Source organism: Strongylocentrotus purpuratus, unplaced genomic scaffold (genome assembly GCF_000002235.5).
Source record: "Strongylocentrotus purpuratus isolate Spur 01 unplaced genomic scaffold, Spur_5.0 spur5_scaffold_21, whole genome shotgun sequence".
NCBI classification, from domain to species: domain Eukaryota; kingdom Metazoa; phylum Echinodermata; class Echinoidea; order Camarodonta; family Strongylocentrotidae; genus Strongylocentrotus; species Strongylocentrotus purpuratus.
The window spans coordinates 12,963,225-12,976,633 of record NW_022145607.1 but is presented as its reverse complement, the minus strand read 5'-3'; the positions used below and the strand labels follow the sequence as shown (position 1 = coordinate 12,976,633).

The 13,409-nt window shown below is 37.5% G+C and overlaps 2 protein-coding genes across 2 annotated transcripts in view; one reads left to right on the top strand and one right to left on the bottom strand.

Annotated features, from left to right (window-relative positions):
- The window catches only part of LOC115927864 (splicing factor 3A subunit 2-like), a gene marked incomplete at its 5' end in the record, with an annotated part of 1,521 nt that extends 688 nt beyond the window's left edge, over positions 1–833 (top strand). Inside the window, one exon of the mRNA XM_030994156.1 lies at positions 796–833. Within this exon, the coding sequence (XP_030850016.1) occupies positions 796–833 (38 nt within the window). The remainder of the gene's footprint in view (positions 1–795) is intronic.
- On the bottom strand, positions 636–11,722 carry LOC115928149 (SH3 domain-binding glutamic acid-rich-like protein 3). Its single transcript, XM_030994988.1, has 4 exons — positions 11,570–11,722; positions 9,090–9,154; positions 8,222–8,389; positions 636–3,255 (listed from the first exon to the last, which is right to left on the bottom strand). Exons 2-4 carry the CDS (start codon positions 9,135–9,137, stop codon positions 3,190–3,192), a joined length of 282 nt encoding a protein of 93 aa, XP_030850848.1. The 5' UTR covers positions 9,138–9,154; positions 11,570–11,722; the 3' UTR covers positions 636–3,189.
- Between the last annotated feature and the right edge of the window lie 1,687 nt (positions 11,723–13,409).

The window sequence follows — 13,409 nt, the reverse complement described above, 5'->3', positions numbered from 1 at the left end:
ATCCACCCATCCATCCATCCACCCGCCCATCCATCCATCCATCCATCCATCCACCCATCCATCCGCCCATCCATCCATCCATCCATCCACACATCTTTCCGTCCATCCATCCATCCATCCACCCATCCATCCATCCATCCACCCATCCATCCATCCATCCACCCATCCACCCATCCATCCACCCATCCACCCATCCATCCATCAATCCATCCAGCCGTCCATCCATCCATCCATCCACCCATCCTTTCCGTCCATCCATCCATCCATCCATCCACCCATCCACCCATCCATCCACCCATCCACCCATCCATCCATCCATCCATCCATCCACCCGTCCATCCATCCATCCACACATCTTTCCGTCCATCCATCCACCCATCCATCCATCCATCCATCCATCCATCCATCCATCCATCCACCCACCCATCCACCCATCCATCCATTCATTCATCCATCCATCCATCCCTTCATCCATCCGTGAAAATGAATGATTATGTAGACATCGGCAATGTTTTATTCCCATCCATTCAATCTATAATGATGTGGACAAATCAATACAATATAACAAACAGCGCATGCATGCTGCACAAACAATCACATAATAACTAATAAAATGACTCTATTCAAAATGTGTATACGTGGTACAGCCAAGATATTCTTCTCTTTTAATTGTGTGATGCGAAAGAGCACTTCAAGATTTATGATCAATGTAACAATTTTGTCTGTAATATTTGTCATAAGTAAATCATTTATTATATTTTTACTATTATATCTGCTGTTGACATATTAATGTAGGTCAACTAGGAACATATTTCAAGACGCAATTGAAATAACCGTATTTAATACATTTTAACAAAAACTTGGAAAAGTCGCATCATAAAATGAATTGTACACAATCATCAATAATAATAAAACGACACAAAATATCAAAGCACCACCTAGTAAGAATTTCTCTATGAAGATGCATTTTGAAATAAAAATATTTCCTGTATCTCCAGCTGAGCTGCGCATACTTTCTATCGGTAAAGGCATCTAATTCCTTCCAAATATTCCATATATATTACAATTACACTGCAAATGAATATACTCTCGCACAAAATATTTTTTGGTTGTATATTACTGTGATTTTTTTCCTCGAAACTGTGCTCATTTTACATATGTAAAAGTAACAGGAATAAGTAAGAAAAGCAAAGAAAAACACAAAGACAATCCATATAACTATATAAATCTGCACAAATGGAACATAATCTTTGAATTAGCAAGCGCCTTCATGGTATCAGCAAAGAACAAAAACATAAGGAAATAAGGAATAAAATAGAAAACAATACACAGTTTACAAATACTGGAATGTTACATAGGACCCCCCAAAACACACTTTATGAATTGTTCGTAAAGGACAAAGGCCAATCTATGAGAAATCTCTTGATTTATAATCCCGGAAGTAACCGATTCAACATATAAACTTTTGTAATATCAATTGATCAATTGTTTTGGTGTACTAGAAGGACAAAATGTTCTCAAAACACCAGTGGCAATTAGCCGATGTATTTAATTTGTATGCATATTTCTTTGTTGTAAATTGCTCTTAATGACAAGTAATCTTTGCCAGAGAGTTTCCTGACATTTCACTATACTGTCTCTTTGAAGCCAGAAGGGCATTCACTCTGCAAATCCATATATGAGTAAAGGCCTCCTACTGGCTTCAAGTAAACAATATGATGAATGCAAGGTAGATTCAAGATTACAGATGATATCACAAATTAAAAACCATTAAGCGAAAGAAATTACGTGTCATCACGGGTCCTTGGAAGAAAAGTCCATATAACTGAACTAATTAGTTAAAAGGACTATTGAGATACAACTGATAAACTTGTAATGCCATGTTGGTCCTCTTGTATACTCGCTATCATCATGTGTGAAGTGTGAACAGCTTATTACCATTACCAACTTCAGTTTGCATACTGCTTGTAACTTGAGGTGCATTAAGAGTACTGGAATGCTTAGAGCACATAATAAGATACTGTTGATTGCGTATAAAACAGGATGTACCATGTTTTTGAATGAAGAATTTACAGTAATACTTGTGTACCAACATCATTTAAACGTTCATTTCTTAGAAAATTAATACAACCCCAACATCCCATCATACAAAATGAACCAAATTAGTCTAAATCTAAGCAGGATATATCAATACATTTCAATATAAAATTATTATAAGTTTTGTTTTTCAAAAGGTGCAATGGTTAAACTCTAGGAAATTTTAGGACTATTTATGAACTATTGTATGCATGCATTTCATATGTGTGTGTGTAGATCGACATGCATCCATACCCTTACATTCCTTTCTATAACGAGACTCCATCTATTGTATGTTCGGAGCCAGAGGGACGTTGACTCTGTGTTAAAGTATATGAATTAAAGCTATTCTGGCTCCAAAGAGACGACGTGACTATTGCCTGGAATTTGAATGCATTCCTGCATGGCTCGTAAAAACACACAAGGGTATTAGGGACTTTTAGATTTGCGTGGACTGATACGTGGTACTTCCATTCACGGCAGTGCTTTAAAAGGACGTCGATCGTAGCATAGACCTATTGTCTTCGTGCGAACCTAAAAGTCCCTAATTATTGAGCAGCGACGGCCCTCTTATACTTCATATTTTTTATGAATATAATAAAAGAACACGAGCCACATTAGAACATTAATTGAAGACATTGTAGGTACATTGGCATACCAGGGATATGTGAGTTAAACTCACATATCCCTGGGCATACAGCAAATTAAACAAAAGTTTGACCATTAGGCAGTTCAACTGACTCACTCTGAAAGATATCATAGTAGGGTTTGGTATATTATTTTAATAGCTTATGAGCTAACTGAATTTGTCGCGTTGATTACTGAAATGCATGTCTGCAAAATGTCCTATGCGATACACCCCATATCACATTTTGCTTAGATTGAATGAAGAATAAAAAAATGGCAACTAGACCTTAATAACTAACATCTCTATACTTCCAACAACAAAAACCCCAACAAACCAAAGCAATCACTCACCACCTCAACTAGCAAATATAAAACAAGATAGAAAAATTCCAAAAGATAAAACTTGCACTATTATTTGTTGTTTCTTTCATGACCTAGTCAATTATGAAGAGGGCCAAATGTAGTTTAAGGAAGGTAGTTTGGGAATCACTTCAGTTTCAGGAAACTTTCGATGTCCTCTGCTTCAACAGCATTATCAAAAGCAGCATAGTCCTGCAAAAGGAAAAAAATGAGAGAGAATTATGTTAGCCCTGGAGCAACTGCTTGTATATAATAATAATAATAATAATAATGGGTTCTTGTATAGCGCTCATGTCAGTCAGATTTGACCCTCCTGGCGCTCCCGATTATTACCCTGGCTTTAGCACGGCTGCCATACGGCGCTATAGCATTTCAAGGAATAAATTCCTACCAGGTACCAGGTACCCATTTACTTCACCTGAGTGGAGTATGGCAAATGTAGATCAATGTCTTGCCAAAGGACATCAGTTCAGTGGCAGGACTCAAACCGCGGACCTTGTGAGCGACAGTCCGCCGACGTGTCCACTCGACCACAACACGTACCTCTATTACCTCTACTGTATCAAGTTTGAAATCAATTGAAATCAGGGCTCAAATTAATTTTTTGTCCACGGGGGCTCTTCCCCCCGAAAAAGAGCCCCCGTGAGCATTCTCACGGGGGCTCTTTTAGTACTGACGGGGGTTCTTTTTTATACAAATATCCAATATACAAATATCCATTGAATTGGTACCTATGATACTCCTCAATTATTTGCTATTTCATCATCATCATTTTAATCAGCATTTTCCCTCTTACAAATTTACAAGCTACATAGCTGTTAATACTGACTTTCATCACCAGTCCTGATGACATTCTCTCGATTTTTTCCCGTTCTGCACATTATTTTCTCCTCATTATTCGGAGCAACCTTTACATTCTTTCTTTACTGAGCCGCGTAGCGGCGAGGCGATTTTGTGTGTGTGCTTTTTTGGACAGGCGCGGATCCACGGGCCGATTCTACCGGCCCGCCCCCCCCCCAGCCTCCCAAACCGGTAAAAAAAAATAGGATAGTAACCTTTTACCTTAAGAAAAAAGAAGAAAAAAGCCCCACCCCCCCCCCCCCCCCCTGACCTGCCAGTGACACAAATGCGGCATCAAAATATTTGTGCTTCTCTGACCGTAATTAAATGCCTAAGACCCCTGAACCCCCCCCCCCCCCCCCCACACACACACACACACACACCAATTTACGCTCGCTACCCTCTACCTGATCGTAAATACTTTAGCCCCCCACTTTGATAAACGTTCCGCGGGGCCTGTGTATATAATATATTAGTCCAGATTCAGTCCGTTCGTTTTTTTTTATCCCCCACACACATCGCGGTCTCTCCACTGATCGCGCAATCCCCAAATTTCCGTCCACACGAATTCAGGACCCAGATTTAGAGGAATGGCTAGGTCTACTTTCAACGTTGAGGGTGTGTTATTTTATCAGCTGATTGGGTGCGCTAAACGAAAACGGTACAGAGGCTGGACTAATAATATATACGCGTACAACACTGATCTTTATGATGTCTTTAACGTGACATATCTTCTTCTCCCCTTGCAAACGAGAAAGAAAACAAGGTCATTAAAAGAGATTAAGCGACAAATAATGATTGTGATTCAAATTGATGCGAATATTTGTTTGAATAAGCACTGCTATTCACCCGAATCTTCATTGTAAAAACAACTTTTACAAATCTCAGCCATGCTTACTGAGTTGAGACGTTCCATTCAATTTAAAATACTCATCAAAGAATACACTTCTCCGAATCTGAAAGTGATCTTACAACACAGTGTCAGATTTGCATGGCTGAGATTTGTAAAAGTCGTTTTTACAAAGAAGATTCTGGTGAAAAGCATTGCTTATTCAAAAAAAATCCTTGCACGATTTGAATCACAATGATTATTTGTCGCATAATCCTTTTATTATATAACCTTGTTTTCTTTTTCGTTTGCAGGGGAGAAGAAGCTATGTCACGTTAAGAAATCATAAAGATCAGTTGTATTATGCGTATATACATAATGATACCAGAACAAATGTTGATTATCAGAATGTCATTTTGGAATACCTCTATACAAATACCACATTGTCTTTAGCCCGTATCAGTATTAGTATGATCCAATATAAAGCTATTATTCTTTATTTAATTCAGTATAATGCTTTTCCTCAAAAATAGTTTTGCTATTTTTTTAGGGTTGAGGCGCTAAGAAATGGTTTCAAATGTACATTACACAAACCCTGAACCATTGCAAAATGATGGTGGTTCTCTTTCTCTCTCTCTCTCTCTCTTTATCTCTGGAACAATCTCCCTCAGGCTGTACGATCTTCTCCTTCTCTCGCTATCTTTCAACGTTCCTTGAAAACCTTTCTCTTTAATAGTTGAATTTATATATTTTTGTGTACGTAATTTTATTGTTTGCTATCAATGTCAATTAAGTAATGTACTGTTGTAAAGCGCTGTGATGTCTGTAAGAGCGCTATATAAATGCCAATATTATTATTATTATTATTATTTAATCATGCATTATATCAACTACATAATAAAAGCAGCAACCAAAAACTTACGGTTATCTGAGATAGGTGAAAGTAAGAGTTAAAAAGAAAGCCATGCTAAAACGGCGCTTCACTCCCCCCCCCCCCCCTGAAAAAAATAGATTAGTACTAGTCCTCCTCTCCATGCAGCACCCCCCCCCCCCTCCCGCTTTAATATCACATTTTCACTTGGCAGCCCAAGGGGGCCGGGGGGGGGGGGAGGGGGTTAAACCCCCTTACTCACCCCCGTAGATTTGCCCATGTTACCATATCATTCCACGACATCTTGGTCTTCCTCTTCTTCTCAATAGGGACCTTTAGATTTGCGTGGACGTGGACGTGTTACGTCCTTTTAAGGCACTGGCAGTCACATGTGACGTCCTTTTAAGCACTGGCAGTGCCTTAAAAGGAGGTCACACGTTGCAGTCCACGTTCTCATCGTGCAAATCTAAAAGTCCCTAATATTGATTTACTGGTCGAGGTTCATTATTTGCTGGTCATTTGAAATCACCAGATTTCAGCGGGTTTACGCTTTCACAACGAAAAACTTCTCCATGACCATGTTTCTGCCTTGCGCGATCGCCTCCAGCTCCAGCAGACATGGCGCGGCAGCGTGCATACGTACCGTTTCTAACGGCGCAGTAGGCCTATAACCACTGCTGACGGCGGCACTGCACTGCGAGCTGAATCGGTAATAAATGAGGCCTACTCATAAAACGAGAAATCTTGCACGCTAATCTAAGTTCCATTTCATTGGTTTAAGGTTTGAAAATTGAAACTCAATATTGTGTTAAAGTTATAACAGACAAGATAATCTTTATTTTATGATTCCACGGGGGCGATTTTTAATTTTGCAATCGCCCCCGTGAGCAACCTGACGGGGGCGAATCGCCCACCGCCCCCGTGTATTTTGAGCGCTGATTGAAATGGTGCAGTCATAAATTCACATAAAACCTTGCCAAAACAGCCATGGAAATTAAGCCACTCATGCGATACAGGGTGGGACAGCTTACATCGAATGGGTGCGTTGCGGTGCGGCGCGGCGCGGCGCGGTGTGGTGAGGTGAATGCACCCATTCGAGAAACCCCCCCCCCCCCCCCGCTTTTCTTGAAAGGGTGCGTTGAGAATGGAGTACCCGCTTAACACACCCTTTTGGGATAAGCGGGGGGGGGGGGGGGCTTTCTCGAAAGGGTGCATCGACTTGTCTTTCACATCAGTCTTTTAAAATGTTAAAGGAATAGAAATGTCGTTTTATAAATTGAAATTATCAAAATTGAAACAACTTTTTTCGTAGTCTTGCAGATCAGGCACTTACAGTGTATAAGAATTAAATCAGTTAATAAAAAGAAACACAATGAAATAATTAACTTAAATATTTATTTTGAACTAAAGAAGGGCATATTATGTGAAAAAAATGTGACTTTCCTTAAATTTAAATTTGTGTGGATGTGATAACCATTATAGATGGCAAATATGCCGGTGAATACATTTTTCAGATGGTATATATCGACATTAAAAGATAATTTCAATTTGTTTTGGCAAAATGTTTAAAAAAACATGACAAAAAAAAAATGTGCCCTCCTACAGTTTTTCAGTAAGACTTAATGAGTACATAATCGTGTGTCTGATTAAGTAAAATGGCAATTAATGTTTATTTGTAATTTAACGACTGTTATGCAAGACTAGTTATCATTTAAAAAATGAAATTCCAATACAAAAAAAGAAAGGGATATTATATTTTATTTAAATAAATAAATAAACAACTGATATGCAAGACTAGCTAAACACCTATATTTGACATTTAAAAAAATATTTACCGGTAAGTTAATTATGCAAGACTACGTAAAAAGTAGTTTCAATTTGGATTATTTCAATTTATAACACGACATTTCTATTCCTTTAACATTTTAAACGACTGATGTGAAAGACTAGTCGACGCACTCTTTCGAGAAAACACCCCCCCCCCCCCCCTCGCTTATCCCGACAGGGTGTGTTAAGACGGTACTCCGTTCTCAACGCATCCTTTCAAGAAAACATACTTACATAATGTGTATAGTGAAAAAAAACTTTCAAAAATTCATAACTTTCTCAATTTTTGTCCAATTTCATTTAAACTTTCACCAGTGTACTTCTCAGATTTTTATGCTTTCCTCTACTGTTGTGCACTATAAAGGTTGGATCTTTTAGTAATTAATAATAATAATACTATTTGGTTCTTGTATATATAGCGCATTATCACAATATATAACGTCTCTATGCGCTTCCAAAGAGGTTTGGAAATTATTGCACTAGCTTTAGTTCCGGCAGCCGTAATTAGCGCACAGTGCATTTCAAGGAATAATCCTACCAGGTACCCATTTACATGTACCTCACCTGGGTCGAGTGTGGCAAATATAGAGTAATGTCTTGCCAAAGGACATTGGTGCCAAAGGACATTAGTGCCGCGGCGGGACTTGAACTGTGGACATTGTAATCCACAGTCTGGTGACATATCCACTCGACCACGACACCTCTACAAGTAAACAATTAGACTCCAAAAACTGTTAAAATTCACACGGTTGTTGCAAGAGCAAGAGTCATACAACAATTATTACACTCACCCCACAATAGGTTTCTCCATTACAGATCTGAGGTGGAAGGGCTTTTGGATCACCAACTATATCCCTCATCTTCTGCTTAGCGTCCGTCGACTGTGCAATGTCTATATCCTCACACTTAATCTTCTTTCTATCTAAGATCATTTTAATCTTCTGATGGTTTTTCTTGGTCTGCAAATTGCAACAACATTAATAATAATGATAATAATAATAATCACCATAATAATAATAATAAACATAACAACAACAACAGCAACAATAATAGTTCGTTAGCAGTTTAGTTCTTAGAAAGTACATACTGTATGTGATCTAGCAAATCTTACTTTACAGAAGCAAATTGAAGAAGAAGACAATCTTCAACAAACCATGTGAATTTGAGATTTTGAGTGAAATCAGTTGAGTTTTGTACTACTGCTTACTACTGCCTCCCCCCCCCCCCCCCCCGAAATAAAATCCTAGCTATGCGGTTGGTATTTACTATTTAGATCTAGATCTAGGCCAATTAGCCATATTAGGGGTTTGAAGTTTGGCCAAATCTGTCAGGTGTTTTCATGCTGAATAATAACTTTTAAAATGCAAAAAATAATAACAAATAGGCCTAGACAGTTCTTGAAACACACCCCCAAGAAGCTAGTCTACGTTGTATTTCATAAGCAGTGGCGCGGACTACGGCATTAACCGTACTCTTTGGGGAGGCTATAGGCCTAGGCTAGCCTGCTGTTGGTCGAGGTCCGAAGCCAATACGACCGCACCCCTTTTAACAATTGAGCTGCCGCGCAGCTGGTATATCTAGCATGTTTAGGGCACACTAAATTTTATCACAGTAGAATAAGCCTCAAGAAAACCACATTAAATTAATCAGATTACTTACCTCCTGGCTGGGATTCACTGAAGTAATGTATAGTACGATTGCCGACATTTTTAATAAAGTTTAAGGGTGCGTTCAATCGAATTTTCGAAGCTAGAATCACAAACATGAATCACAAATCAAAACGCCATTACAAACAACAAGGTCACTGCGGTTAGCGTTCAAGCGATTTTTTATCAACGCTGATTCTAGCTCATTTCGAGCCCAGCCACTGCGGATCACACTTGCAGTTTGACCCAGGAAGTAAAGGTCAACTTCGGCGCGCGCTTTTTGGAATTGTTTACGGCCGACTGTCGACTGCTGTTTTGAGCATAGATCGCAATAATAAAACAAAGAATGAGAAGGTGATGGAAGGAAGAAACAAAAAATAACATAAGGAAAGGCAGAAAGAGAAAGTGATAGAATGCTTAAAACAAAGAATTACATAAGAAAAGGTGGTAGAAGTAAAAAAAACAAAGAATAACATAAGAATAGAAGGAAGAAACAAACAATAACAAAAGAGAAAGTGATAGAATAATTATAAAAACAAAGAATAACATTATGAAAGACAAAAAGAGAAAGTGATAGAAGGAAGAAACTAAGATAACATAAGGAAAGACAGAAAGAGAAAGTGATAGAGTTATTAAAACAAATAATTACATAAGAAAGGCTGAGAGAAGGAAAAGAACAAAGATTAACATAAGAATAGAAGGAAGAAACAAAGAATAACAAAAGAGAAAGTGATAGAATTATAAAAATAAAGAATAAAATAAAAGAAGGTGATAGAAGGAAAAAAAACAAAGAATAACATAAGAATAGAAGGAAGAAACAAGGAATAACATAAGGAAAGACAGAAAGAGAAAGTGATAGAATGATTGAAACAAAGAATAACATAAGAGAAAGTGATAGAATTATAACAACAAAGAATAACATAAGAGAAGGTGATATAAGGAAAAAACAAAGAATAACATAAGAATACAAGGAAGAAACAAAGAATAACATAATGAAAGACAAAAAGAGAATGTGATACAAGGAAGAAACAAAGAATAACATTAGGAAAGACAGAAAGAGAAAGTGATAGAATGATTGAAACAAAGAATAACATAAGAGAAAGTAATATAATTATAACAACAAAGAATAACATAAGAGAAGGTGATAGAAGGAAATAACGAAGAATAACATAAAAATAAAAGGAAGAAACAAAGAATAACATAATGAAAGACAAAAAGAGAATGTGATACAAGGAAGAAACAAAGAATAACATAAGGAAAGACAGAAAGAGAAAGTGATAGAATGATTGAAACAAAGAATAACATAAGAGAAAGTGACAGAATTATAACAACAAAGAATTAAAAAAGAGAAGGTGATAGAAGGAAAAAACAAAGAATAACATAAGAATAAAAGGAAGAAACAAAGAATAACATAATGAAAGACAGAAAGAGAAAGTGATAGGATGATTGAAACAAGGAATAACATAAGAGAAAGTGACAGAATTATAACAACAAAGAATTAAAAAAGAGAAGGTGATAGAAGGAAAAAACAAAGAATAACATAAGAATAAAAGGAAGAAACAAAGAATAACATAATGAAAGACAGAAAGAGAAAGTGATAGAATGATTGAAACAAGGAATAACATAAGAGAAAGTGACAGAATTATAACAACAAAGAATAACATAAGAGAAGGTGATAGAAGGAAAAAACAAAGAATAACATAAGAATCAAAGGAAGAAACAAAGAATAACATAATGAAAGACAAAAAGAGAATGTGATACAAGGAAGAAACAAAGAATAACATAAGGAAAGACAGAAATAGAAAGTGATAGAATGATAAAAACAAAGAATAACATAAGAGAAGTGAGTGAAGGGAAAACCAAAGATTAACATAAGAATAGAAAGAAGAAACAAAGAATAACAAACGAGAAAGTGATAGAATTATAAAAACAAAGAATTACATAAGAAAGGCTGAGAGAAGGAAAAGAACAAAGATTAACATAAAAATAGAAGGAAGAAACAAAGAATAACAAAAGAAAAGTGATAGAAATATAAAAATAAAGAATAACATAAGAGAAGGTGATAGAAGAAAAAAACAAAGAATAACATAAGAATAGAAGGAAGAAACAAAGAATAACATAAGGAAAGACAGAAAGAGAAAAAGATAGAAGGAAAACAAGGTATAACATAACGGAACAGGCCACGATAAAGAGCATGGTATAGTAAACGCAAATTGCATGAAAAGCAGGCGCGCGGTTTTTGCCCAAACCGGAACAGGCTCCGTCATACAATCATGATTGAAAACTCCGTCCGTTCAATCGAATTTTAGCGACCGTGATTCTGCAGAATCATGATTCAAAACGCATCTTTTTCAGCGTTTCATGTTTGTGTTTTCAAAGACGTTTATTTTTACGACCGACGAAAAAATCGCTTGAACGCATTGCGTTTTAAACTAAACGTCTTTAGAAACCGTGATTCTAGGGTGAAAAAGTGTCGATTAAACGCACCCTAAGTCGAACAGGATCGGGAATAATTATGTATGACAACAACGGGAAATGAAATATACGGAAGTACCGGTACTGTTAATAGCTTAACTGCGCTGCCTTTGGCGACCACAAATTGTGCTTTCTTCTTCTTCACAATTTACTGCTCTTTACAATTCTTTACACAATTTGCTGCTGTCGATCTGCTGCCTTGAGATCACTGGAGCAAAGAAAGATATAGCAATGTATAGCTAGAATCCCTATTCAATTAAGGATTAGTCATTTTTATGCAGATGGTTCTTCTTGACCAAAAGTGCGTTTCAAGCTAATAATACGGGCATCATCCCATTGAATGTTGTGTCCAGTATTGGTTGGAACTTGAAGCAAATTACATAGTGTTTGGTTTGACAGAAGCTAAAAAGACAAATAACAGTGCCTATAACACAGGAATTTACAAGATCACGCTGGGCTCAGCCTGCGACAAACAAAATTATACCCCTGACATTACGTAAATAAAGGGGGCATGTTTTCTGATTTTTAAAATCTGATATAAAGAATTCTCAGAATAGCGATTGTATTCTACAAATGAAATGAAATACATGTAGTGCAAAAAAAAAAGGTGCTTCAAACACCACCCCGGGTTATACTGAGAATAGAAATCTTCGATGATAAAAGTTACGTTGGGTGTTTCTGAGAGAACTGGGGTCGTATTAAGACGATGTTATTCTTCATGTGCAGGGATAACAGTGGATATTTAAGAGGGTCTATTACCCTCGGTGTTGTTGTGATGAACCTTATTGTCATGGTCATTGTCCTATGCAATGTCTGTATCCTACACAATCGCAAAGACATTGAAAACATCCATCCGTCTATATCGACCCATCCATTCACCCACCCATCTGTCCATCCATCCGTTCATTATTATGCACCCTCCCAACCCTCAATCCACTCATTCATCTACCTTTTTATCCAACTATCTGTCCATCAACCCACCCCTCCATCCATCCATCCATCCATCCATCCATCCATCGTTTCATTCATCCGTCCATTTATCTATCAACCCACCATTCCCTTCATCTGTTTATCCCCCGGCCCCCCACTCCGAGAACGGACGGACCCCATGCGTGTTACCAAAATGTCCTTTTCAAAAACACTCCCGTTTACCTTTTATTATGTACACAATTTCTTGCTGTCTGCTGCCTTGAGATCATTGGAGCGAAGAAAGATAATAATCCTTTTTATGCAGATCGTTCTTCTTCCATTCTTGACCAGAAGCGCGTTTCAAGCCTAATAATACGGGCTTCAGCCCATTGCATGTTGTGTCCAGTATATGAGATCAAATGGCTTTTTTAACACAATAGGGGCAGTTCAATTAACATTTCAAGGGATGGGTTAGAGTTTTTATCGTTGACGACGGCTATCTAGAATATTGTTTATGTTCTGAATTGCCAAAACTCGAGAGCTTCCGGGGGCTCAGACTCCTGGATCCCTGGCTGGGGCACTGTCCCTGCAACCCACCAGGGGCCCTAATACAGACCCCATGTCCCCCATCCATGAAGTGGTTCCCAATACAACCTTTTGTTGTATAATATTGGAGAGAGTGTGCGTTTTGTATAGTTAAAGCTTTTAAAAAACACTCCCGTTGACCTTTTATTATTTACACAATTTGTTGCTGTCGATCTGCTGCCTCGAGATCACTGGAGCAAAGAAAGATATAGCAATGTATAGCTAGAATCCCTATTCAATTAAGGATTAATCATTTTTATGCAGATGGTTCTTCTTGACCAAAAGTGCGTTTCAAGCTAATAATACGGGCATCATCCCATTGAATGTTGTGTCCAGTATTAGTTGGAATTTCAAGCAAATTACA